This window comes from Mirounga angustirostris, unplaced genomic scaffold (genome assembly GCF_029215605.1).
Source record: "Mirounga angustirostris isolate CCGP_5_RB_7025 unplaced genomic scaffold, mMirAng1.0.hap1 SCAF_2, whole genome shotgun sequence".
NCBI lineage: Eukaryota > Metazoa > Chordata > Mammalia > Carnivora > Phocidae > Mirounga > Mirounga angustirostris.
In genome coordinates, this window is record NW_026991710.1 from 150245024 (window position 1) to 150271813 (window position 26790).

General features: G+C 50.2%; 1 protein-coding gene across 1 annotated transcript; it reads right to left on the reverse strand.

Annotated features, from left to right (window-relative positions):
* Window positions 1-2288: 2288 nt before the first annotated feature.
* On the reverse strand, window positions 2289-23138 carry BLK (BLK proto-oncogene, Src family tyrosine kinase). Its single transcript, XM_045879341.2, has 12 exons — window positions 23026-23138; window positions 20378-20429; window positions 18480-18573; window positions 17423-17521; window positions 16163-16266; window positions 11021-11167; window positions 10418-10570; window positions 8928-9107; window positions 7426-7502; window positions 4514-4664; window positions 3183-3314; window positions 2289-2494 (listed from the first exon to the last, which is right to left on the reverse strand). Exons 1-12 carry the CDS (start codon window positions 23131-23133, stop codon window positions 2289-2291), a joined length of 1503 nt encoding a protein of 500 aa, XP_045735297.1. The 5' UTR covers window positions 23134-23138.
* Between the last annotated feature and the right edge of the window lie 3652 nt (window positions 23139-26790).

Consider the following 26790-nt stretch of genomic DNA (forward strand, 5'->3'; position numbering starts at 1 on the left):
GGCTGAGCTGCAAATTTTTTTCTGAAAGACTCAGCAGCCACTTCCCCCGAAGAGCCCTAGGTTCCTGGGGAGGGCAGAGGCAATTCTCTGGGGACCCTCACTGCCCCGAGGACAGGGTTCCCTGTCCCTAGAGCCCTCTACCGCCTGAACCCTGGACTGCCTAGGGGAGATCTGTCCAAGCCCCAATCTGACCACGTTGCCCGCTACACACACACACACACACACACACACACACACACACACACGGCTCCACCTGAGACTTGCTCGGTGAGCCTGCCTGACCTGGGCCAGCACCCCCTGCTCGTGAGAGTGTCCTGCTCGCCTACATAGTTGTTTATGGCAAGGGGCTGGCGGCAAAGAATGGGTTCAAATCTGGGGTCCAGCCCTGGCCCGCTGAGAGCCTCTGGACAAGCTTTGTGATGTGGAGTCTCTGCCATTTACTTCTTGTATGGAAAGGAGTAGAGGGATAATAACAATGGTGATGCCTTCCCAGAGCTGTCTGTGAATCTATAGATAGTATGGGAATGTGCCCTGGAAATCACAAGGACTGTACGGACATGTATTTTTCTTTGCCCAGTCACTCCTGTTCCCCTGCAGAGGCAGCCCCCGCTGTGAGCTTCTCCCAGCCCAGCAGCTCCCCGCCATTACTCTGCCTCCACAGTCTAGCAGCTGTGCTTGGGTCCACATCCCCAGCCCCCCATTAATGAGCAGTGTGACTTAGGAATACTACCCAAACTCTTTGTGCCTGTCTTTCTTCCTCTGTACACAGCATTGTAATATTCCTGCCTCCTTGGGTTACCAGGATCAAAGGAGTCAAAACATGGCACGTTGATGGCCAGGGGTTCAAAGGGAGGGGAGGAGGGATGAATTGAAGTACAAGGGATCTTTAGGGCATCAAAACTCTTCTGTATGATAGTGTAATGCTGGAGGCAAGTCATTATATATTTGTCCAAACCTATACAACATAACACAAAGAGCGAAGCCTAAGGTAAACTACATGCTTTAGCTAACAATAATGTGTCAGTTTGGCTCATCAATTGTAACAAATGTACCACACTATTGCAAGATGCTAATAAAAGGGGAAATTGAGGGGTGGGGGTGGGGGTAAATGGACATTCTTTGTACTTTCCGCTTGTTTTTTGTAAACCTAAATGCTCAGAAAAATCTATTATAATAAATCTATTTGATAATAATCTATTATAATAAATCTATTATAAATAAAACAAACAAAAAAACCTGTGACAAATAGCGAGCCTCCTGAACAGTGCAAAGGCCTGAACGTTTTTTTGGCGTTACCATCTCATCATTGTCCACACATCGTTGATGAGCATGGTCGCAAGACTGGGAGCCCAGGGCACTTGTTCCCCTGTGCACGCACCCCCAACAAGCACGGCTCCCACGGACAGTTTGGGCGTTTTGCTGAGCAGAGTCCCCGACTCAGACCTGGAACCCAAGGATTTCTGAGGTGAGGGCGCCACCTGCTGGCCCTGCTCAAGCCTCCCCTTTTAAAAGGCAATGACCGTTCGGTCTGCGGCATGGTCCTCGGGGTGGGAGTCTCGGCTTCCACCGATCCGCGAGTCCCTTGCTGTGCCACTCATGCAAACCACCTGTGTCACGTAGCGAGGTCCAGGCTTGTCACCAGTAACGACATCTCGTGACTTTATTACGGAAAAGTCCCCAGCGTGTTGGAGCGCAATCAAGATGAGGGCAGGTGGACGCTTCTCTGGGCGGAGGTCTCGGAGGACCCAGTCCGGCTTCTGGGCTAGCAGAAAGGGGTGCGACGGCGCAGGTCAGAGCAGCGGGACTCCCAGCCACCGGTAGCCGACTTCTCTTCTCGCTTTTGGCGCCAGCACAGGGGAGTCTTACAGGATGCCAAACATTTAACAGTGTGCCAGGCGCTATTCTGAACATCTTACTGGGTTAACTAATATAATCCTCTTGAGGAACATACGAGGTAGGTACTATTATGGTTCTTCCCCACTGTACCAATGAGACAGAGGAGGAACAGAGAGGACAACTGACTCACCCAAGGTCACACAGCCAGAGAAGGGTGGGGCTGCAATTGGATGTCCGGAGTCCATGCTGTGTGAGCGACCTCTCAGGCCGCCTCTACCTCTACTTTCCTCATCTGAGAAATGGGCGTATCAATTCCTCCGTGCCTTTCCAGGCTGGCTGGGGCTGGAATAAAAGCTGCGAGGTGAACATGCCTGGTCCGTTACAGGTTGGGCCACGAGTGCGAGCCATCCCCGGGCGCCAAGGGTGCCAGACCCATGTCCCTGCACCAGGGCCTAGGGTTGCAGCTCGTACTGCTGCTCGGTGGCTGTGTGGAAGTCCTCGAGCACCGACTGCAGGAACTCGAAGGTGGGCCGCTCCTCCGGCCGGTTCCGCCAGCACTCAGCAATGACACCGTGGTACAGCTCGGGCGGGCACGAGTCGGGGCGCGGCATGCGGTAGCCACGCTCCACGCTGCGGATGACCTCGGGGTTGCTCATTCCTGCAGGCCGAGGGGACGCAGAGCGCGGCTGAGGGGCGGCCGGGGCCCGTGAGGCACAGACCGCAGCCTCCTCCCTCGCAGGTCACTGCGCTGCCTGGCTGTGCCAGAGAAACATCCCTGAGGCTGGGGATGGTCTCCTTAGTGTGGGGCAGTTCCTCCGTGTGTGGGACCCTGTCTTGCTTATCGGCAATGGGCACACAGCTGAAGCCCGTCCCTCACTGGGCAGGTGCTCCGTGAAGACGCACCAGCCAGCGGAGGGACACCGCTCGCTGCAGGCTGCTGAGCTGCCCAAGCCCTTCGGGGGCTGGGCCGGGGGGCTGGGAAACTGCACAGTCAGGATAGGGCTTCCCAGAGTACACCCCAGGTGGAAGGCCAAGGGAGAGACAACCTGTCCTCAAGTGAGAACAAACCAGTTTGGAGTAAACTTGAGTTCAGACACTGACCTCCACTTAATTCCTGGTTTGGGGGTTTATTGACCTCTGCTGAATGAAGGGGGCACAGCCCTGTTGCCAAAAGCAATGTTGAGGAAGGGGGCGGAGCCTCTGTCCCCAGAGTGGCATACACGGGTCTCTGTTCTGACTGCGGGGACCCCATTCTGGCATGGATGTGGACAGCCCCAGGCACCAAGGATGGGCTATCTGTCATCACAGCCATTTCTGGAAGGCAGGGAGCCCATCTAGCCACCTACCTGGGTAGGGTACACGCCCATAAGTGACGATTTCCATCAGGAGGATTCCAAATGACCACACGTCTGCTTTGATGGTGAACACCCCAAAATGGATGGCCTCTGGGGCAGTCCACTTGATGGGGAACTTGGCTCCTGTGAGAAAAGCCAAGAGCAGCGTTGTGAGGCCATGACTGCCTGTCCCTATGCACCAGTCCCTCCCCCCTTTTGCAGGGCTTGGACCACTCTACACAACAGAGATGCTCCCAGAGACCCACTGAGACCCACTAGGGCATGGGAGCAGGCAGGTTTAGACACTGGGGGTCCACAGAACAAGACACAACCTCTGTCACCCTGTTTGGGTCTTGGCTCAGTGGGCTTCACAGGGCAACCCACATGTGTTTCCACCTGGGACAGAAGGGTCATGTTCCACCTCACGTGTTTAACAACAGGAATCCATGGCTTGAGCAAGTCACCTTAACTTGTCCCTGTCTCAGTTAATCCCTACCTGCAAGATAGAAATGATGACATAGGACTCATGGACCATCTAGGGTCACAGTGAGGAGGGAATTCCAATGCCGCTGTCCCATGAAGCCCCGTGGATGCCTGCAGCCCTGGTCAGCATTCAGAGTAGACGGCATACAGCTCAGCACTGGATTACCTCCTTCCTTGCCCTGCTTTCTTGATCTCCCCAGCCAGCCTGAACTTTCCTCAGGGCACAAGCCCCACGGATCCTTCTCCTGTACCAACTGATTAATATGCTCAGCTAATATTGCTGGCTAGCTTACTTGAGACATGTATTTGCCATTTCAAATCCTCTCGTGAAGAGGATTTTTTTTTACCTCAGTTATACCAACACAGGAAAGCAGAGTGCTCTGTGGAAATCCTAATTCGGGTATAAGCTTTTGCTGCTCATGCTTCAGAAAAGTGTTTTCCAAAGTGTGTTCTGTGAAACCCTAGTTCCGTGGGAGGCTAATAGAAGCTAAGTAGAAAAAGTACCTTGGGCTCAAATTAGTTTGGGAGAGACCAGGTGAAGCAAATGTACACTGTTTCTTTGCTGCAGGACTTCTCAGTGCCTTTAATATGTTGGCGTGCACCAGGAATCTCCAAAGGGGGCCTGAACAGACTATGCAGCATCTCCAAACCTACTCCATCACAAAGCCATTCCTCATTGGGCACTAGTACTCTGCAGAGCACCTTTAGGGAAATGCTGGTCTACCTGGGAGTAAGGCCAGAATTGGGAAAACCACAAAGCTCTCAGATCTCTTCACACAGGGCTCTGCTCTGGACCAGCAAGGAGAAGTCCAAGGGGGTTTGAGGAGTTGGAGAAGGTAAGGCCCAAGGTCTCCGCTCACCTTCTTGGGCGGTGTATTCACTGTCAATGATGCGGGCCAAGCCGAAATCAGCAATCTTACAGCACAAGGTCTCAGACACCAAGATGTTGGCTGCCCTCAGGTCGCGGTGGATTGAATTCATTTGCTCAATATACGCCATTCCTTCGGCAATCTGAGGGAAGAGGCCACACAGTGAAGGACAGTGTAGGGACCTCCAAGCAAGGATGGAACCTACCCAGCGTTCCCTGCACAGCCCCAGTGAGGAGAGGAAGGATGCTGCCCACCTATCTGGGGGGCCAGGCTTCACCCCCTCACAGCCCGGAAAGGGCAGGAACACTTGGGGGTCTGTGTTTGTGTTTATGCTCGTGTTTGTTGGCAGGTGCATAGCGGGTGGAGGGTGCTGCTGGGGAAGGAGCAGGTTCCTGAGTAGAGAGGAAAACCAGCTTCCACTGCTCCTCAGCTGAATAAGCCATGCACCCCAGCCCTCGAAGAGCCCAGAAAAGCAGAGATGCTGGTGTCAGGGCCAGAGCTGCCTGAACCCCTCCTCACCCACCCCTGTCTCCTTCCAAGTGTGTGCCCGGGAGGAAGGCAGCAGAATGAAAGCAGGAGAAGAAGGTCTCTCAAGGGGCAGGGGAAGAGGAGGGCAGGGAAGGAGGGAAGGGAAGGATTTTAACTCTCGCCCAGTCGGAAGCACTGTTCTGGAGCAGGGAGCCTTGGATTGGAGCTGCTTAAGCTCCCGAAGGGGTCCCTGTCCTGACCTGCAACATGAAGAAAGGGGTCTCCAGGGTGCGGAGTTGAAGTGGGCGTTATACCACATGGGAGGCCAAGGGCCTGACCCAGCGCTGCCTAAGGCAGGCACTCAGAGGGCAGGCGCAGAATCCCTGTGGCCCAGAGGCCGTTTCTGTTTCTGTCTGATCGCCAGCACCGGGCTTTATTCACGGCACTCCCGGTTGATGGATGCAGAAATCGAGGCAGAGAATAGAATGCTAATGTACCTCCTCAGACCAGCAATGGCAAAAGGGCAGCACTGAAATTCATCCCACTTCTCCGTATGTGTCCATCTGCACTGGTTTATTCATGAGTCCATTCACTTAGTCATTTAGTTATTCCTTTGCTAAATCATTGCAACAATATACATTTATTGGTATGCTACTGTGGGGACCAGAAAGCTGAATACCAAATATCTTGGATCTGGATAGCATTTACTAGTACTCCTCCCATTAACAAATATGTACTGAGCAGTTCTAGAAATACCACCAAAAAGAAAAAAAGAAAAGTTGCGAGGGACTCCGACGTGCTTTCAAGAGGACTACACCACGCACAATTCTAACAGAAACTCGTGTACTAAGTGCTCTCTGCCACTTTCCCATCCAGGGAAATTTGAATTGAATTTATCTTGGGTCTTGAAGGTTGATGAGGATTTTGCCGGATGAAATGCCAGGATTTTGCCCAGGCGTTCTGGACGGAGAGGGCAGCCTGAGCGAGGGCTCACGGGTGTGACAAGACATTTGGGGGCTGCTGTGGGGCTGCAAAGTAGGGCACACGGGTTATGGTTGTAGGGGAGATTTGCATCTCATCCTGCAAAGCAGGAAAGGGAGCGCCCAGAAGGGTACTGCGTGTGTGTCCACACGTGTGCATGGTGAGACCCTCGCATGATTAGAATGTGGTTTAGAAGCTGTTCACTTGGAAGGTTCTGATTTTCTGGTTTCCTAACCCTTAGATTCTTGGCTACGTCTAGGTGTAAATGCCGGTGGCTTTTCACATCCTTTGCCCCTGGGGGACCCGATTTCCCCAGGGATGCAGAAAGAAACAGAGGAGAGTGAGAAAAGGCAAAGAAAGAAAGAAAGAAGGGGTGGACACGCTTATCACCGTTACGTGGTTTGAAACTGGTTACCAGCGTTAATTTTCCGAGACCACTCAGCAGCCTGCTCAAACCCATATGCACTTACCTCAGTGGAAAAAGGGCATCGTGACATCAGTTCCTGCACGGATACTAATGACAGATAATACCAGCCAAGGTGGGGATGGGGTGGTGTGGGCTGAGGGGGAGGTTTCCTCTCCGCAGGCGGATGTGTGTGCCTTTCTCTGCCTCACCGGCTGACCACAGACCAGAGCTTTTCTGCTGAGAGTCCCAGTCCTAACAGACACACACACTCAGGGCCACCAGATGTGTTTTCCTGCCAGTTAGAACCCTCAGCTAACATCCCCGGGGAGGAACGATCCCCCCTCTCCATTTCGCTCTTCACCTCATGAAGTCTGGATTGCGATTCACCTGCTAGAGAAGGCATTTCTGGGCACAATCTGAGGCAGAAAGGTGGTCACAACAGAACACCTGTCTACACTGTTGCATGGAATTCAAGTGAACTCTCTGGGTTTCCCACACCGTCCGTTCTCCCTCTCTTCCTGAGTACTAGGACTCACCTCATTCCATCCCGACGGCCCAGAATAAAGACTACATTTCCTAACCTCCCTTGTGGGCTAGGTTTGGCCAGGTGACATGGTTGGGGGGGCGGGGGGGGGGAGAAATGTTAAAGCAAGGATAGTAGGTGACTTCAGTGACATGTCTCTAGAGGGAAGAAGGTGGGCTTTCTTCTCTCTTATTTCTTCCTGCCAGTTGAGAAGAGGACAAGATGGTAAAGTGTGAGCAGACATCTTGGGCAAGAAGATGACATGCTAAGTGCCCAGCAGGTGCAAGAAATGTGGGTCCCTGTGTCTTTGAGGGAAAGACCCACCTACCTGCCCCCACACAGACCACCTCTGGATGTTTACAAATTTAAACCATTATTACTTTGGGGTTTCTGTCCTTCCCAGCCCAACCTAAACTGAATGGATACAACCTCTGAATAGCCAATTTCGTGAAGCCACAGGGCACAGAGGAGAGGGCCCCTGGGGTCATTACTCTGGGGCTCCGCCGTACTTGATAGCTCACAAACCTGGGCTGACATGTCGATCAGTCTGGGGAGGGACAATCTGCTACCTTCATCCGTCTTCAGGAAATCCAGTAAGCATCCTAAGGAAAGAGAAGTTGCATCTGCTCTTCTGCAAAATGATCCAAGCCTGGCTGTGCCCGTCTCTCCCAAGTGGGGGCCGCTCCCCACCTGGCGTCAGGAAGCATGGGGCACCCTGTCAGATCTCTTGCACACAGAGACTAAAACTCCCCACAGCTGCAGAGCGCTTTCTGCTTTACAGAAATTCTAGTCTCGGGCGTCCGAGCATCCCAGGAGGCAGGTACTGTGCTCCCAGCTGCTCAGAGGAAGGTCTGTTCCAGCCACGTTCAGAGCCACCCAGCCAGGGAGCCAGGAGCAGACCCTGCTCTTCTGACCATAAGTTTAGTGCCTATTCCTGGCATGACGTTCCAAAGGGTCTTCTTGTCCCCTTCACCCTTTGTTGGCAGAGATTCTGCCTCTGAGGACCAAGGGTGCAAGAAAATGCCAGAATGGAGAGATCTGCCTCCTGGGGTTTGGTGCCGGGGACAAATGCAGCTCCACCATGGCATCTAAGGGCTGGGAGGGATGGTCACCTGAGGTGGGGCTGAGGTGAGTAGGGGAGCTACTGTGCTCCCAGCTCAATGGGGGGCCCCTTCAAGATGATTTCTAAGGAGCTAGGTTAACATGGCAGGTTAGGATCCTACAGGAAGGAGTGGGCAATCAGAGTCACGGGGGGGTGGGAAGGAGGTCACAGGCTGACTTCCGGCCCACTGCCCCATGAGACCTTGCCCCTCCTCCCCCGCCCCCGTGGACCTCCACAGCCAGCTGGCCTGACCTCTCTTTTCTTTTCTTTTTTTTTTTTTTTAAAGATTTTATTTATTTAACAGAGAGAGACATAGCAAGAGCAGGAACACAAGCAGGGGGAGTGGGAGAGGGAGAAGCAGGCTTCCCACAGAGCGGGAAGCCCGATGTGGGACTCGATCCCAGGACCCTGGGATCATGACCTGAGCCGAAGGCAGACGCTTAACGACTGAGCCACCCAGGCGCCCCTGACCTCTCTTTTCACCCATGCTGTCAGTTATGGTTGTCAGAGGTCCACGGCTAGTGAGTGGCAGAACTGGGACCAGAACCCATCTCTGGACGCCCAGTCGACCACTCTTGGCAATGCTCTGCCCTCCCTAGTGGGCATCCAACAGTTCTGGGCACAGGAGATGCCCTCCAAAAACGTTGCCTGAAGTGTGTCTGAATGGGGGACACAGCTCTGTAAGAACCATGGACCCATCTTGTTTCTCACCATCCTTCCTGCCTGCCCCCCAGCACGTGGAATACCTTAGATCTATAAGACGTTGGCTAATTGATGCAGCCCATGGCCCAGTGATTCCCCCATGGAGGTCCCCTGACCGGCAGACCCACTGCAGCAGATCAGCCTCAGTCTTCTGGGCCCCCCAAGCCTGGACCCCGCCCCTCCCTGCCCCTGTCTGACGATGCAACCCCACACAGGGCACCACCTCTGGCCATGTACTCTGTCACGATGTAAATGGGTTCCTTGGTGACCACGGCATAGAGACGAACGAGCCTCTCATGCTGGAGAGTTTTCATCAGGTTGGCCTCTGCCAGGAAGGCCTCCGGAGACATGGTTCCCTCCTTTAAGGTCTTGATGGCCACTTTCACGTTGTTCTTGTAATAACCTGAGCCCGGGTCGGGGAGAGAATACAGAAGCCATTCAGAAGACCCAGACGCTGCGGAAGGTGATCTCTTCACTACAGTGTACATCAGCTTGCAGAAGCCATCCTTATTCTATAGGTGGAGGACTGAGGCCAGAGCTGGCCCCCGCGCCCCCAAGAAGGAGCTCTGGGCTCAAATGTACAGCTCCTGCAGGTAACAGATGAGCTGGCCTCCCTTGCAGGATGCCAGCCTGTCTCAGCCCCCTGTGCTCGTCTGGAGCCTCAGGAAGTTGAGGAACTTCCTTGCCTGGAGGGGGGCCATTTTACCTCCTCACCCCTGCACCGGGTCTATGTTGTGTCCCTTCTGTCCTCTCTATAGCCTGCCCCCTTTCCTGACATGAGTCTTTTCTACCACATGATAGCTTCAGTCTGGAAATGAGCATCCCAGCCCGTGGCAACACTTGGAGGCAGAGGTGGCTTGCAGACCTCCTTCCCTCCTTTCTGTGCCCTGCAATGCTCCTTTCCCACTGTACCTCCACATTCTCCCCTCCCTCCATCAAGTCCCCCACCCACATGAAAGGTAAAAGATAAATCATAATTGGACTCGCCCTTCTCAGGGGAGCTTCGCAAGGACCTACGCAGGGCTCCTGCTACAGGTGCTTCGGGCATCAGTCCCGGGTGCTGGAGGGTTTGGGGATGCAGCAGGATCCGGCCTTGATATCATGCCCCAGAGATTTGGACCATTCCAGGGATAAAATAGAGCACTGCCTTTTATAGTCTGATAGTGCCCTTGGTGAGCAGGAGAGTGGTCGTCAGCTACACATACAGGGACCTGGGAGTTAAATGACTTGGCTAGTCACCCCTCTACAAGCAGGGGCTTGGTCTATTATTAGAGTCCTAGAGCTCCCGGGTCACTGCTGACCATGTTTAACAGGTCATTTCATCTGGCAAACCAAAGCTAAGAGGAGTTAGCCAGATGTTCAAGTTCACACACCAGTCCATGGCAGGCTAGCCCTGGGTGGTGAAGAGTGAGGGAGGGAACCAACTAAGGTGTTGGGAGAGCTGGAGTCTACTCCTACTGCACCACCGTGGTGTCCTAACAAGTGAGGGCAAGTCACTTCAATGTTCTAGGCTTGCCTTCATTACCTCATCTGTAAAATGGGTACCATCAGGGCGCCTGGGTGGCTCAGTTGGTTAAAATGGGTACCATCGCCTCTGGCCCTTCTCCCGAATAAGCTCTCCAGGGAAGCACAACGCACTGTGCATATCCCGAGCCTTCTGTGCTTCAGGACGCAGGGCAGGGAGAGAAAGGCTCCTGGCCGCCATGTACTCACCCATCCAGACTTCGCCAAACTGCCCAGACCCGAGTTTCCTGACCAGCTTGAGAGACTGCCGGGGGATTTCCCATTCATCCTGGGCCCAGGGGTTTTGAGGAACCAGGCTCACACAAGGGTGGGTCAGCCTCTGGCATAAACCATCCCCTTTCTCTGCATTAGGGAAGAAGAGTTGGGGCTGGAGATTACCAGAGCAACCGGATCACAGCTCTCCCTTGGGAACCATATCCTTCCCAGCGGTGTCCCCTTCTCGTTTTTGCCGACCACACTCCCATGTCCAAGTACACGTATGCCCGGGTACACATATACCACACACACTCTCTGCCATTTGTATTCATTTTGTATAAAGCAAGGCATGCTGTCCATTGACCTGCTCTCTCTAAGACTGAAAATCCTTGTTATTCTCCAAGTGGTCACATGCTGAGTGAGCCAGTAGAAGGGACTAAAAACATAAACTTTGAATCATTATGTTGATATTTGCCCAGCCTTGGGATAATCCCCCCACAAGATGGCACCGGTGAGTCACATGATCTTGAGGTCTTAGTGATAGATCCAAGGGCTCCTCCCCCCCCCCCCACCCCCCAACACATCCTCCGCTCTTACGAGAATAATGTTGCACCAAAGCCTGGAGAGTAGGGAAGGTGATGCGGGGGGAGATGTAATAGCCCCCTTCATCCAGGGAGCGGATCTTGTAGTGTTTGATCATCTCCCCCTGGGTGGTCACATCCTTCACAGTCAAGGAAAAGGCACCTACAGGAGTAATAAAAACACAAGGTGTACAAAGGGAAAATCAGGATTGGGATTTGGGCTTCATTTCAAAGCCTCCCCAAATTCTGCTCCCCATTTTGACCCTTTCCACCATAAGTTACCTCTCTTTCATCTCAACCTCAACCCTCCAGAAAGCCTTCCCTATTCCTCTCCACCCAACTCAGACCTTGATGTTTCTCCCAAAGTTCAGCCAGGGAATCCCGGAACTCTGGAGCAGGGGCAGGATGTTCTCGTAGCAAACATGCTGTCCCCCACTTGGGGACCTGGTCATTCGGGGACCCCCTTTGCCATGGACTATTGAGAAATGTAGAGTTATTGGAGGAACTAGAGGATTGATTGATTCATGGATTCATTCACCCATTCATTCTAACTGAAAAGGCTGCCCTGCCCCCACAAGAATAGCAAATCCCAAATTTAAGCACTCATGTCCATGGAGGAGAACAGAATAACTTATTTCCCAAATTCATACACATCTACGCACCTTGTCATGTATATCACTGTCTGCCTGCAGACAAGGTGTAGGTAGCAGAAGCTAAAGGTTAAGAGCAATTTAGGAGGCAAGAGTTTCCACCGGAGAAAAGTCTTTCCACAAATTTGATGTTTTTATAAAATGCCTCTGTCCAGATCTCTGCGTACCACGCCCGCCACTCTTAATTAGAAGATGAGGAAACTGAGGCCAGGAAGGTGAACGGCCCTTGCTCTGGGTCACCCGGCTGGTTAGCGGCAGGCCCTGAGGACGCATTTGCGGTAAGCGATAATACCACGCTCCCCCGCTAGGTGTCAGGCTCGGACGCCTCTTCATCTGGGTGCCCACGCCTGGTTTTTCCGAGGTGCCGTTTGTCTCCATCGCAAACCACCTTTCCCTCTCATCTCCCTTAGCTATTGTGCCTCTCATCACCTACTTGCAAAACGATGCAAGAAGTGTGTGCACCTTGCCGTCGCTAGGCCCATCCCACGCCCGCGACCCCAGCTCCACCCTGCACGCTGCAAACTGTCTCCCCCACCTCGCCCCGGTTAAGCGCAACCGTGTCCCAGTATCTAGAAACCGGAGAGTGGCTTTAGTGGGTTCATTCAACCTCACACCACCCCGGTAGTGAGGAAGACGGCCTTTCTTCCCCCTCCCCTCCTTTTTTTTTGTTTTCCAACTGTACCCTGTGTAGGAGGCATCATAAGAAGCCTGGGAGACCCTCCTCTCCTCCCCACGATGCTGCTACGGGAGCTCATGATTTAGGGCCTCCCGCTTGCAGGGGCTCATCCAAGGGCCTGTCCCCCATTTCTTTTCACAGTTTAATATTCTTCTTAAAGGAGACCTCCAAATCCTATCAGCTGCAGGTTCAGGGCTCCCAGAGATTGAGATTTAAAACCCGCAGAACTGTCTGCTTTAGGACTGGGAAACTAATTGGTTCTCACACAGATACCAATAAAGGGAGGCTTGAGAGGCTAAGTGACGTCCTGGAGGCAACACGGGGTGAGAATTCATTTCCCCTGCTTCTGAGGGCAGCGTTCCTTCCCTGCCTTACATCTGCTGGCTGTGGTTTGCAGATGCGGATGGAGGGCACTTGCTTCGGAGTTGTGAGGAGCACGTGTGCATAGGTGTCTATGTGTGTATACATGTGTGTGGGCTTGGTGATGCTGGAGCAGTCCTGCAGCCCTGGCTCCACCTGGCCAATTTCCAGCGTGGACTAGCTTCCCCAGGGTGGGCAAGGACAGGAGGGGTAGCCCCACCTTTAGAGAACCCCTTCCTCCATCCTCAGGTTGGGGGTCCCTTTCTCTCCAGAGGGCACCTTAGCAATAGACAATGACTAAGACATTATGTGCAGGGGGAAATCACATGATTCTGGGACTTGCGTCAACATAGTAGGGGTGGGGATACACAGGAAACAAGATTGGCTGAGCGATCATCGTCAAAGCGGAGTGTTGGGTACAAGGGGTTCCATGATACTATTCTCTCTACTTCTGTACATGTTTGAAATATTCTATAAAAACAAAACAAGTACGTCACCTCCAGTGATTCCCATATCATTTCTTGGTCATAGGTGCTTTGCCGTTAAAATGGAATAGTAGCAATATGGCAATATCCATATATATATATATATCCATATACATATATATACCAATATCCATATACATATATATATATGTGTATATATATATATACATAGATAGATAGATAGATAGATAGATTTAATTCATCCACTGGTGCATTTCCAGAAATTCTGTACAGAGCACCCAACTTCCCAATGCACCCCTCCTACTCCTCTACCTGACCCTGACCCTGACCCTTTGAAGGGCAGGGAGGCGTCGGGATCTCCCCTGAGCCTCCCAGGGTGTAATGAGCAGCTCTCTTTGTCCCACTTTTGCTGTTCTAGTGCTTCTACTCACTGCAGTTCTCAAGCCGTGATGGAGCTGAGGGACAAGGCCGGCGGGGGGCTCCCACTAAGCAGAACCTCTGTCTCCTCTCATTGCCCCAACCACAGGGAACCAACTTGCAGCCCAGCCACCGTCTCTGCCCTTCCTCCTCTGATGTCATGGTCGCCACCTCCTCTCCAGTTAAAAATTGGCCACAGGATGTAAGAAGTCTTTATGGGCCATGTCCTGTTGAACAAAGGCTTTCTTCACATTGCTTGGGAAATTCCCTTCCACCAGCCCACGACACACTAGCTGGACACACGGTAGAGCTTGTGCAGCCTCTTAGATGATGTGGGCTCTGACCCTCCGACCCCTGTTCACTGTTGGCCTCACGGGAGTCACTTCCTCCCTTAGGGACTCAGTTTCCTCACCTTTCAAATGGGGATATTGGCTCAGCATCCCAAAGATGGCAAATATGTACCATATATAATAAGGTTTAGAGCAGCATGTTCATAACAGCCCCAAGCTGGAAATAGCCCATGTCTCCCAACATTAGAAAGGAGAAACAGCTTACAGAATATTCATATGCTGGGTTCTGTACAGCAGTGAAAGTAATGGACTACTGTCCTCCCCCACAACATGAGGGGACCTGTTACGGGCTGGACTGTGTCCTTCCCAAATTCCTGTGTTGGAGTCCTCACCTCCAGTACCTCAGAATCTGACTCTATTTGGAGATGAGAGCTTTAAAGAGGTAACTACTGAAGTCATCGGGGGCGGGGGGGCCTAATCCAATATGACTGGTGTCCTTGTTAGAAGAGGAGATTAGGACGCAGACTGAGGACAGACCAGGTGAGGACACAGGGAGGAGGCGGCCACCTGCAAGCCAAGGAGAGAAGCCTCAGAAGAAACCAACCCTGCCGCCACCTCAGTCTTGGACTGCCAGCCTCCAGCACCGTGACACAGTACATTTCTGTGAAGACCCCCAGTTTCTGGTACTTTATTACAGCAGGTCTACCAGATTAATATAGAATGTCACAAACAATGTCGAGTGGGAGGGACAAGACATACAAAAATAAAAATGGTATGATTCCACTTGCATAAAGCTAAAGAATATATAAAACAGGGGCGCCTGGGTGGCTCAGTTGTTAAGCGTCTGCCTTCGGCTCAGGTCATGATCCCAGGGTCCTGGGATCGAGCCCCGCATTGGGCTCCTTGCTCCGTGGGAAGCCTGTTTCTCCCTCTCCCATTCCCCCTACTTGTATTCCCTCTCTCGCTGTGTCTCTGTCAAATAAATAAAATCTTTAAAAAAAAAAAAAAAGAATATATAAAACATGGGTGGCAAGGAAGGATTTCCCTAAAAGTTGGGGTGCCTGGGTGGCTCAGTCGGTTAAGCGTCTGCCTTTGGCTCAGATCATGATCCCAGAATCCTGGGATCAAGTCCCGCATCGGGCTCCCTGCTCAGCGGGGAGTTTGCTTCTCCCTCTGCCACTCCTCCTGCTTGTGTTCCCTCTCTTGCTGTCTCTCTCGCTCTCAAATAAATAAATAAAATTTTTAAAACAAAGAAAAAAAAAAGAAAAGAGGATTTCCCTAAATGTTGAGATAGTGGTGACCTCTCTGGGGGGTGGGTAGGTTGAGTCAGAGAGGGGCACAAGTGAGCAGTGAGAGGGGCTGTGGACGTCTGGAATGTTCGCTCTCTTTTTTTTTTTTTTTAAGATTTTATTTATTTATTTGAGAGTGAGAGAGAATGAGAGAGAGCACATGAGAGGGGGGAGGGTCAGAGGGAGAAGCAGACTCCCTGCTGAGCAGGGAGCCCGATGCGGGACTTGATCCCAGGACTCCAGGATCATGACCTGAGCCGAAGGCAGTTGCTTAACCAACTGAGCCACCCAGGCGCCCTGGAATGTTCGTTCTCTTGTGGCTGCACAGGTGTTTACCTATTATGACTCTATGATTATACCCTCACTTATAATTTATGCAGCTTTTATAAGTTTTATATGTCAAAACAAAGGAACTTTAAGAAGGAAAGAAGGAGAGAAAATCAAATGAAAGAGAAAGAGAAAGCCCGGTGGCCTGCGGGCGGCGGCGGCAGAAATGTTTTGCTCAGTCAGAGGGTTTGAATCCATGAGTGCTCCCAGTTCTCCACAACGGCCACCCCCCTTCTTTCATATCCAGCTATGGGCCATTCTCCAAACTTCTGTCACCTTCCAGGCTCCTGTAATTTGCCTCTGGCTGAGATGATCTCTAAGGAGTCTATTGGCTCCCAAATCCTTTGATTCCAAAATGTGGCTCTGGGTCGCGCCCCCTCTTCCGACCCCGCCAGCCTCAGTGTCCCCGTTGATCCAGAGGTGATGCACAGTGGCCTGGGCGGGAGCAGCCCTCCAACCGCCTCTCCTCCCTGCGCCCTGTACATTTCCAACCTGGCCAGTGGAGACCTCATACTCAGCTCACTGAGCCTCATACTCAGCTACTGGGCACTAGACGGGCTGTCCAGGCAGGTCCTGAATTGAGAGGGAGACAGGAGACCCGGAAGCCACCAGGGTTCCCCTGGCTGGCATTCCCCTCCCAGAAGCAGTCTCGGGGGGCTTCTTGGGGCCTGCGCAGGAAGGGTGTGCTGGGGGCCATGCTTACCTTTGTTGGTTTCACTCTCTCTGATAAGAAAGGAGCCCGCCTTATTGATTGGAGCCAGAAGCTGCCTCTCAGCATCTTTCCGGCTAATTGATCTAAAGAACCATCTGGAAAAGGGCAAAGGCAGGCAAACCTCAGAGGCTGGCCATGCTTCTCGGAATATTCTTATCTGTACCTCCCTTCTAAGCTGTATGCCCCCCTCAAAAAATAAAATAGCGTTTTCCTGTTTTCAGGTTAACCCTGAACTAACAACACTCCTCATACCTTGATTCATGAAATGCCCTTTGGCCCCTGGGCCCCCTTTTCTTTTCACTTCCCATCAGCAGATGGACTTACTGCTTTCTTGAACCGAGAACATTTTTGGGGTGCCCTTTGTTAATTCTACCCTGGGAAAAGGCACCCACTTTCTCTCAGAGCACCCCCCTCCTTGAGGTGGAGTCTGAATTCCACAAAGTACTGTGACTCTCAGAGCACAGATTCCCGCCATGTTCCTCTCAAACATGGACCAGTCAGTGTGGAAGTAAGAACCCATGGCCCCACATGCTGTTCCAGGGAGAGGCACAGGGCTGGGAGTGCCAGACAGAGAACCCTTCCAAGGGCGACCATCGCTGGGGGATACCAGGTGAGGCCACTACCCCGGTTCCAGCACTTTGCTCATGAGTTTGGTAGACTCTGAGCTCTTTCAGGGGAAAAGCCACATCCTACTCATTCTTACAGCTTTCTCAGTATGAGGACAGAGTCAGAGTCTGGGTTCTGTTTGCTCAGCGTGTGCTGTGGGAGGGAATAAGTGACTGGTGCTGTGTGGAAGTGGGTTATGAGGATGCTGGGGAGTAGTGCTCTCTGGAGGCCAATTCTGGATGAAGCCACCATGCTGTGAGTCCCCCTGAGGTCTGCGCCCCTGAGGCCTGCCCACTGGAGGCATGGGAGGAGAGGGAGCTGATCACCAGGCCTCGATGTTAGCTTGCAAGGCCATGGGCCAGGAGGGACGTTTCCCTCCAAGTGAGCCAGGGGAGGGGCAGCTCCATTTCACAGACGGGAAGAGTGAAGTGAGGACGGAGGGGTGGCTCCCTGAGCACCAGGTCGTCTGGGACGGTGGATAAGCCCACCCCCGCAGTTCCAGTTGGTGCCCCTTTCCTGTTCCTTCCACGCTGGGCTCACAGAGGCTCAGCTTTCAGCCTTCTGACCCCTCCCTGCCCAGCAGACCCCCGAGCAGAAGCAGCAAGAGTGCCTCTGCTTTGAAGGGCCTTCCGTGTGTCCACCTACTTTTCCACTTCCAAGGTCTCCACTCGGGCCACAAAGTTGCTGGGCACGTAGCCTTCTCTTCCAGTGATGAGAGACCTGGCCAACCACCAGTCTCCAACTCTACGGAGGAGGAGGGAAAACCAAAATGGCAGAGTGGCTCCTGTGGGCCTCTCTCGGGGGGCCGCTCACAGCCCTCCCCCCACTCGATCGCATCCCTGAGGCAGAGCAGTCACGGAGGGCAGATGAGAGGGCACGTGTACGAGTTGCTCAGTAAGGGGGGTGCTAACTTGCTGAGCATCTCACAGCCCAAGCTGCCCCTGGTCTAGGTAGGAAGGGGATGATGCAGCCTCCAGGGGAAGAGTTTGTCCAGACAGCCTGACCACCCCAGAGGGCCCCTGTCTTCTGTGAGTAGCCTTCCTCTTGATTAATGGGACAGATCAAGAGTTCAGTGAGTGAGTTGGTACCGGACAGGAGGAGAGCTGTTGCTCAAAGGAGGAGCCGGGCAGCCCACGTATGTCCAGAAGGTCAGGGTTTTCATGCTTTTGGCTCAAGGTCATCACAGAACTTCAAGAACAAAAGCAGAACCTCAGGGCTCCACAGAACAAGCCGGATGTTTGAGAGAGAGCAGACTTTGAAGGAGTTTCTGAGAGGGAGCACTGGAAATCAAGTAAAGTTGATTTCACGAGTAGAATCCTGTGCGAGGTCTGGTCTGGCAAAGGGGATGCACAAAGATGTGGCGGGGCCGCCAGGCACGTGCTGTCCCCATCAAGAGGGCTTCATGGAGGAGGTGACGTTCAAGGTGGGTTTTGAAGGAGGAGTAGGATTTTGACAGTGGGGCAGGAGATAATGAATGGGAACCACCTTGTGAGAAAGACTTTGGAATGGTAGATAGAAGGAAGACGACTGGGTCAAGGTAAGAAGAAATGGCAGTGACTGGGCTGGGGGTGGAGTGATGGAGGAGATACTCATGGAGGGTGGGGGTAGGGTGAGGTGAGGAGTTGGATGGCTGGGTGGCCATGCTGCTGTGATAGGGAGCCACAGAGGCCTCTGACCACAGAGCCGCATTCCAGAAACTTACTCCTTCAGTATCTGCAGCTTCTCCCCCTTCAGCATCTGCAGGTCCCTGTCATTCACCGAGCTGTAGTCGTACAGGGCCACCACGAAATGCTCCTCTAGAGCGAACAAGAAAGAGATGGGCACTGCTCAGGCCCAGCAGAGTGAGGGCAGGGGCTGGATAAGTCTGTGCTGTGGGCCATCTCTGGTTGCCATGAGGTCAGGAGGACGCAGGGACAGAGGGGAAGCTGTGGTGTGCTTTCTTGCTCGCCGATGCAGCAGAAGACACTCCTGTCTAGCAGAGGGACTTCCTGACCTTGCTGCCGGGAACAAGGATGGGCTGCCCCACAAAGCCCATCCTGTCTTCCCCTCTGGTCTCCACATCGAAGCTCTAAGGCCTGGCCAGCACCACGCTCTCCAGGAGTGGCTAGCCCGAAGATCTAGGGAGATTGGCTGCTTTGGGCTGATGGCTGCCCTCCCAAGTTTGGGAACGAGTGTTGGCTGATTCCTTATTGCCTCGAAGGCACATGAGCTTCCCTTCTCTTCCCCTTCCCCAGCTGCCCCTTCACATCTATTCCAAAGGGGCTAGTGGTCTTGGAACGTGGCCGCCGTAACCTTGACCTGTAACCGTGCCCAAGGCCCTGTCACAGTGCGCCTGGCGGGCGCTACCCCTGACTTGCTGCTAGTCCTGGGAGCAGACATCTGGACGGCCACGGCCAGTGAGGAAGGCCTTTCTGAACAGCTCTGGGGAGCCAAGAGCCATTGGAAAAGTCACTTGGAGACCACCCAGCTTACCTGGGAGTAGATGACTCAGCTTTGTCACCTATGTGTGGTGTGATGGCTAGTCACCTCCCCATGGGGGGGAAGGGGGATTGGAATAGATGACAGCCCCCCCCTCCAGTTCTGAGACTGAAGTTATTGCACCAAAGGCAGTTAGTTTATTGTTTTCCCCAGGGCTTCCTTGCTGGGGCCGTGAATCCCCCTTGTAGGAAGTGATGGACAAGCCCTGTGGTAATTAACCACATCCCCAGCAGGATGAGAAACACCAGGTAAGATAGCTCATCTGGTTTCAGCATCTTGCTAGGGTGTTTGACAGACTCTGAGCTCTTTCAGGTTGAAGAGCCACGTCTTATTCAATTTTGCAGCCTCCCCAGTATTTGGCTCTGGGTACTGTTTGCTCAGTGCTTGCTGGGTGGGGGAATGAGGGACGCAGGCTCTGGCAGAGCTCCTGGTGCTCCTGCAAGCCAGTTCTGAAGGAAGCTATCATCCTGTGAGCACCCCCCCCACCCCAAGGTCCAAAGCCCTGACCCAGGAGGGCCAGGATCACTCATTATGCGATCCCCCACTGTCCTACCCACCAGAGTGGCAGTAGAGACTGGGGGTGAGGGAGGGTGTCCTGAGTAGTCAGAAGGTCAGTGGCAGCTTTTGAAAGTGGGGAAGTGGGCAGAAAGATGGTGCTTCCATACACGGAACAGACTCAGGGCAGGAGGGAAGATGCAGACCCATCGGCCCTCGCCCTTTGAGGTTGGGAGTTAGAATCTTTGAAAACTTGGGTTTGTTTTTATGCTGTTTGTATTTACTGTAATATTTTTCTTTTTGTCTCATTTACAGTTTGTAAGGTCCTTTTTCTGAAAAACAAAACCCAGAAAGCCACCCAGGCTCAGATACAGGAACTGGGGCTTGGTTCCTGGAGGGGCCCCCATGGGCAGGGGCAGGTGAAGCCTGGGCAGAGCTGGGCCACACCCCGCACTGTGCCTGGTTCAGCCCCCTGCCCCCACAGCCTCTTCCTCTCTGACCCTAAAGGGGCTGCCCTGTCCTCTCCAGGAAGCTCCTCCCAACTGGGCCCCTATTCTGCCTGCACGCAGCCCGGGCCCAGAGCAGATGCCCTGTAGAGCCTCAGCTTCAAAAGCAGCCCCTTCTTACCTTGGTCCAGGCACGTGTCCGGAGGTGCAGGAGCCAGGTGGTTAAATAGGACCTGCAGCAGAAACACACACATACACACAAGCACATGCACACACACACGCACATGCACGCACACACGCACATGCACACGCACACACGCACATGCACACGCACACACACACACGCTGCATTAGTTCAGCGTTGCTGGGCAGGGAACCTGTTGCACCTGTCAGCTGAGTGCCTTGTAGGGAGCGGCTCTGTCAACAGGAGGTTGCACAGGTAAATTGTACACGTGGTGTCACAACTCCTCAGGGATCAATGTCATCTCACACGACCCCTGGACCATATACGGGGTCAGAGGAGGGGGGTGTGGGGGTGCCCCAGCGATGTAAGAGGCAGCTATGGAATCGGGGGGGGTTGGAAAATCAGATCACCTGGATTCAAATGCTGGCTCCACCATTAAATGATGAAGCTGCAAAAGGGTATTTGTTCTTAGGGAAAATCATTTTAAAAGCACATTTCCTTAAAACTCAACAAATCTATCCCTAGGTATATACCCTGTAGAGAAACTTTTGCATGTGTGTACCCAGAAACATGTACGAGAATGCTCCCAGCAAAAATTACAATAATACATAAGTATTGTAAAGGGTGGAAGTCATCCTTACGACTAATGACAGAAAAATAGGCAAACTGGGGCACAGTCATGCCAGGAAATGCCACGTACGCCACTGTGGGAGTTCCTGAGCTCTAGCTACGTGCATCAGTGTTGATGAAGGTCACAGACATAACGGAGATCTGACAACCAAGCGTCAGAAGGATACATGCTGTTTGATTCGATTGATTGAAAGTTCATAACGGGCAAAATTAAAGTAAACAGTCTTTAAGAGTGTACACATGTGATGATACAAAAAAGCAAAGCTCAGGAATGATAAACACGTTCAGGGTAGGGACCTGCGGTGAGGGATGGACTTGGGGGGGACAATGGTCACTTCTCCTGAAGGTCAGAGGGGCTGCGCTGGGTGTTCATTTCATTATCTTTTAATCTGATGGATGTGTTATGAATATTCTTTGTTTGTCTTCCCTCTTTATTGAGCACAATTTTGAAGTAGCATTTTGCCAAATTGTATGTACAGTCTGGCTCCATTGAAAATATAAACACATAATATAAATAACATCAAGAATAGGCAATTTTTAAAAATTATTACGTTATGTTAGTCACCATACATTACATCATTAGTTTTTGATGTAGAATAACATCGAGAATAGGGTCTGGGGGCAGGAGCTCTGAAGTGCTAACTCTGGGTATCGCTGGCTATTGGGATAATGAGTATTTATAATTTTTCCCATAATAGTATATTATGTAATTTTTTTAAAGTAAAAACATTGAGGCACCTGGGTGGCTCAGTCAGTTGAGCGTCTGCCTTTGGCTCCGGTCATGATCCCAGGGTCCTGGGATCGAGTCCAGCGTTGGACACCCTGCTCAGCGGGGAGTCTGCTTCTCCCTCTCCCTCTGCCCCTTGCCCCTGCTCGTGCTCTCTCTCTCTCTCTCTCTCAAATAAATAAATAAATAATCTTAAAACAAAATAAAGTTAAAAACATTCCAGGCTCTATAACTTACTAGCATGTAACTTTGGGGAAATTACTAAGTCTAAGTCTGAGTGTACCCCGGCCATCATTCACTCATTCAACAAACATCTCATTGTTCTGTGCCAAGCCCTGAACTAAATTGGGACACAGATAAAATGCCTCGTTTGTCTAAGAAATGGGATTAGCAATCCCCACGACCCATCAGGTCACTGTTGGACTAAAGTGATGACCAGCTGAATGTGCCCCTGGAGGTAGAAAGCAAGAGAGCGGGTTCCAGGCATGACTCAACTGCCCCAAAGAGAGGTGGCCAGGGTCACAAACAATCATCTAAAAATGCCTCTTTGGAATGCAATAACCTCAGTGAAAGGGTGCTACGTGCTCTGTAAACAAGTCAGAACTGCATCTCAGGCTCCACAGGAACCTGAGGGTTTGCTGGGGAGGTGTGAATAGTTTTAGGATTCCTCATCCCTGGAGAGTAAGCTCCTTAGAATGCTGACAGCGGTGCCTTGAAGGGGGCACTGATGTCCAGGAGCTTCTGGGTAGGGGTGGGGGAAGCAGATGTTGCTAAATGCCTCAGACCATTTCCCACCACACCCTCTTCTCAAGCTGACCTTTTTGATTTCTTTTTCTCTTCAAGGCTGCACTTGCGAAATGAGAACTGGTTAAGAATTATTGGGGACTGCCCATGCCCAGTCCTATGCTAAGGGTAGTACGTACGGAATTGCATGGTTGTATATACATCACATATTGTTATAGCCCTATCAGAAAGGCACTTTCACTATATCCATTTTGCAGATGCAGAAACTGAGGCATAGGGGAGTTAAGTAACCCGCTTCAAAGCACACAGCTGTTCGATGTAAACACCAGCAATCCGACTGCTAAGCATTCTACTAAACTGCCACACCAACATGAGGTGGTGCCACGTTTGGTGTCCGCAGCAAGGAGCCGATTTGTCAGAGCCCTGAATTAGTTACAGATGGCCCTGGAGCTGGCTGGAAACAACAGCAGCCTCCAGAGAGCCGCATGTGCTCTCTGCTCTTCTCCCCCCAACCCCCCTCCATCTGGCAACAGCCATCACTCACCAGGGGTGGCAGTGGTGGGGGATCTTTGCTCTGGGTGCTGACCTTCATAGGACTCCACTGGCCCTTACTCTTCTCCTTCACCTGCTTTTTGCTGCTCACCACTCCCATCCTGGCAGAGAGCACACAGCAGATTAGTGATGTGACTAGGTTCTCAGTACAGAAGAACTCCCCCCAACCCCTTCCGGATGGCCAATTAGAAAGAAAGGGAGGAGGGAGGGAAGTGGGGGGGCAATGAAGGTCAAAATAAGAACATGGAGTCAGTAGGGGGTCTGGCAGGCTAAGCTCGCATCGTCTTTTTTTCCCCAGAGCAGGAAGAAGTGGTCCAGAGAGGAGGAATGACGAGGTTTAGGTCACAGAGATCATCTGGTCTGAGCAAACTGCCAGAAACTGGTGGGGTGGACCCCTATGCCCTGGGGACAGGAGGCCTGGCATCCAGAAAGAGTCTGACAACCGGTCTGGTGGTCTGGGTTCTAGTCTTCACTTTGCCACGGGAGGCATTACATGGGAAGTTCACGTTCCTCTCTCGGCCCATGTAAGAACATGTCTGAGGTTCTTCCCCACTCAGATTTTCAGGTGAGAGGCTATAAATTCAGGGCACAGTGATGGTTCAGGCATCTGAGGCCAACTGCCTCTTCTCAGTAATCTCAGGGAAACTTCCTTAGAGGTGAGAGAAATATAGCCAAGATTTTTCTTGGGTAAAGGATCCTAGAATGACAGAAGTGGGGAAGATGCTAGAGACCACAGCCAACATCACCACAATGTCAGCACCACCTCCATTCCAGGGGTGGTTATTTAGGAAGGGCTTACTCTTGACCAGGAACTTCACAAACCCTGTCTCCCGTCATCCTTTTCACTCTAAAGTAAACATAAGTAGATGTTATCACTGTCCCAGACTGAGGTTTGACATGTTCAATAGCTGGTTCACGGTCACTTAACCTTTGAAGAGCCAACTCTGGAGCCCTGGCTGACCCCACACCACCATACTCCACCTCACACCTGGCCCATCCCCAAGATGCAGACATTCAGTTCCTGCTCTTGTCTGAAGGGCTGTGCGGTTGATGGAGAGTTCCTGACGGCTTTCGGATATGTTCACAGCATTTCTTTGATTCCACGATGTACCTTTTTTCACATTTCAGTATCTCTGAAACCATGATGTGTTTTACAATTGATGATGGTTCATAAAGTAATTAGCAGCATCTTTTTCCCCTATGTTAGTGATATGTAAAATAAATGCTAGCCTTCCAAACAGCGGTGTCTTAGATTTAATGAAACGCAGTGGGACTTTTCTTCCAGAAAGTTGAAAGCACATGTTTCATATTACCTCCCCTCAAACTCACCTTGAAGAAAAGGAAGACTATAATAATTTTAAATATAAGACAGCCACAATAACAAATAATCCATAAGTACTTTGTTGGAGTACGCCTTGCGTACAGAGCATGCAATACCTCATATTTGTAAAAGAACAGGACTTTTTTTGTTTTTAAGTACTTTCTTTATGTCAGTTCAGATAAACCTTAACAGCAAATGAAATTTGGTGCCAAAGTGAAACATTTCAGTTTTCAGAGATTTTTTAGTATCAGAATTTTGCATAAGGGATCATGGGTTTCTATTAAGAATTGATACTGAGCCCCATGTCACGTCGGGCTCTCTGCTCAGCAGATGATCTGCTTCTCCCTCTCACTCTAGCTCTGTACTCTCCCCACCCCTCAAATAAATAAATAAAATCTTTAGAGGGGGAAAAAAAAAGACTTGATACTGAATTTTATCGGGTACCTATTGAGTATCTCTTCATATGATAATTTAATTTGTTGCTGTGATGAATTATGTTGATAAATTTTCTGCTACTGAAACTTCCTTCCATTCTGAAATAAAAGCTGTTTGGTTACAATTCATCAGTCTTTTTGATACATGGATGGATCCTATTTGCCAATATTTTATTTCAAACGAGAATCAATATTCCCGAATGGGTTCTGTGTATGAGGAGTTAACACTAAGATGATGCTGGCTTCATAACATACAGGAGAGCTGTCCACCTTTTTTCCTATGGCCTTGAATTGTTTTTTTTATTTTTTATTTTTTTGGCCTTGAATTGTTTAATAACCCTGGACTCTCTGTTCTTTAAAGGCTAACTAGAACTTGGCCAATAAGTCATCTGTTCTTGGGGTCTTTTTAAAAAGTAGATATTTAAGTAAATTTCCAATTTCTTTTATAGGAATTTGTCAGTTCCCATTTTTTCTCCTCCTCGCACCATTTTGATATGATTTATTAGTAGAAATTTGATTTTCTCCACATTTTCCAGTTTGTTGCCATAAAGTTTTATGTAGTATTGTCTTGTAATTATTTTAACCTCTTCTCTTTCTTATGTCCTCTTTCTAGCTCCTAATGTTAATTAAATGAACTTTCAATAATAATTACAATTTTTAATATGATAAAATTTATCTGAAGTTTTTTCTGACCAAATAAAGTTTTATCTAGCTTTAAAATGATGAAAAAGAAGACTATAATCAAAACAGCATAAAATTGGAGTAAGAATAGACATATCATCAGTGGAGCAGAATAATGAGCATGCGAACAGATTCCAGTGCATTTGGAACTGCATATATGAAAAAGGTAGCATTTTACTTAAATGGAGAACTGATGGTTTATTTTAATAAATGGTATTAGAAAAATGGTTGTCTACTTAGAAGAAAAGACAATTGGACTCCTACCTCACACCATATTAAAAATAAATTCCATGTGTACTGAAAAAAAAATTAAAAATTTAAAAAAATTTAATTGAAAGAAAATTTAGGAGACTATATATATGACCCAGAGTTTGGAGATAACAATGAACAAGAATAGAATAGCCAGAAGCTGAAAGGACAAAAAGACATATTGATAGCAAAAAGACAAATTTATAAACGTGAAAGGTATTATATGGTAAAAGAAACCATTATGAAGTCAGTACCTGAGCAATAAATTGGGAAAAAGATTTGCAAGGCATACCGCAGATAAATGTGTATTTATAATATACACAGAGCTCATGAAAATTAACAAGAATATGGGTCTAGCATACAACCCACTCAATAGAAAAATGAGTAAAGATTGTAAATGTCAGTTTATCCAACACAAATCCCACTAGCTAAATAAACATGTGAAAAATGTTGAAATTACTTACTGATAGGGAAATGCAAACTAAGATAATAAAATAATCACATTACATCAATAGGATTGGGAAAAAAATAAAAGGAATGATAATACCAATTGTTGATGGTAAAGCAAGGGAGAATTATGTTTTCATACATTTTTGGTACAAAAGTATTTATTATAATTACTGTTCTTTCATCTCTCCTTCCCCATTGTATTTCTAGGATCAACTCTCAGTGAGGTCTGGGATCTTTGTCTTACTCATTGTTGAATCCAAATTGCCTGGCAAGGAGTAAGGACTTAATAAATATTTATCGGACAAATAAAATATGAAATATTACTGACTGTGTAGAAATTCTTTCAGTTTTATTAAAATTAAAAAATACATACATCTTTAAATTTACAATCCCACTTCTGGGAATCTCAGAGACTAATCAAACATCATTATATAGGAATATATAAGATACAAAATGTTTATTACAGCAATCTTTGTAGCTACAAAAGCAAAACAAAAAAAAACCCCTGTAACTGCTCACCATTTGGGGAATTATTGAATAAATATGCATTCTAAAAGTCTCTAATACATTACACAAGTCTTAAAAAGAATGTACTAGATCTTCACAAGTGAAGCTGAGAGGA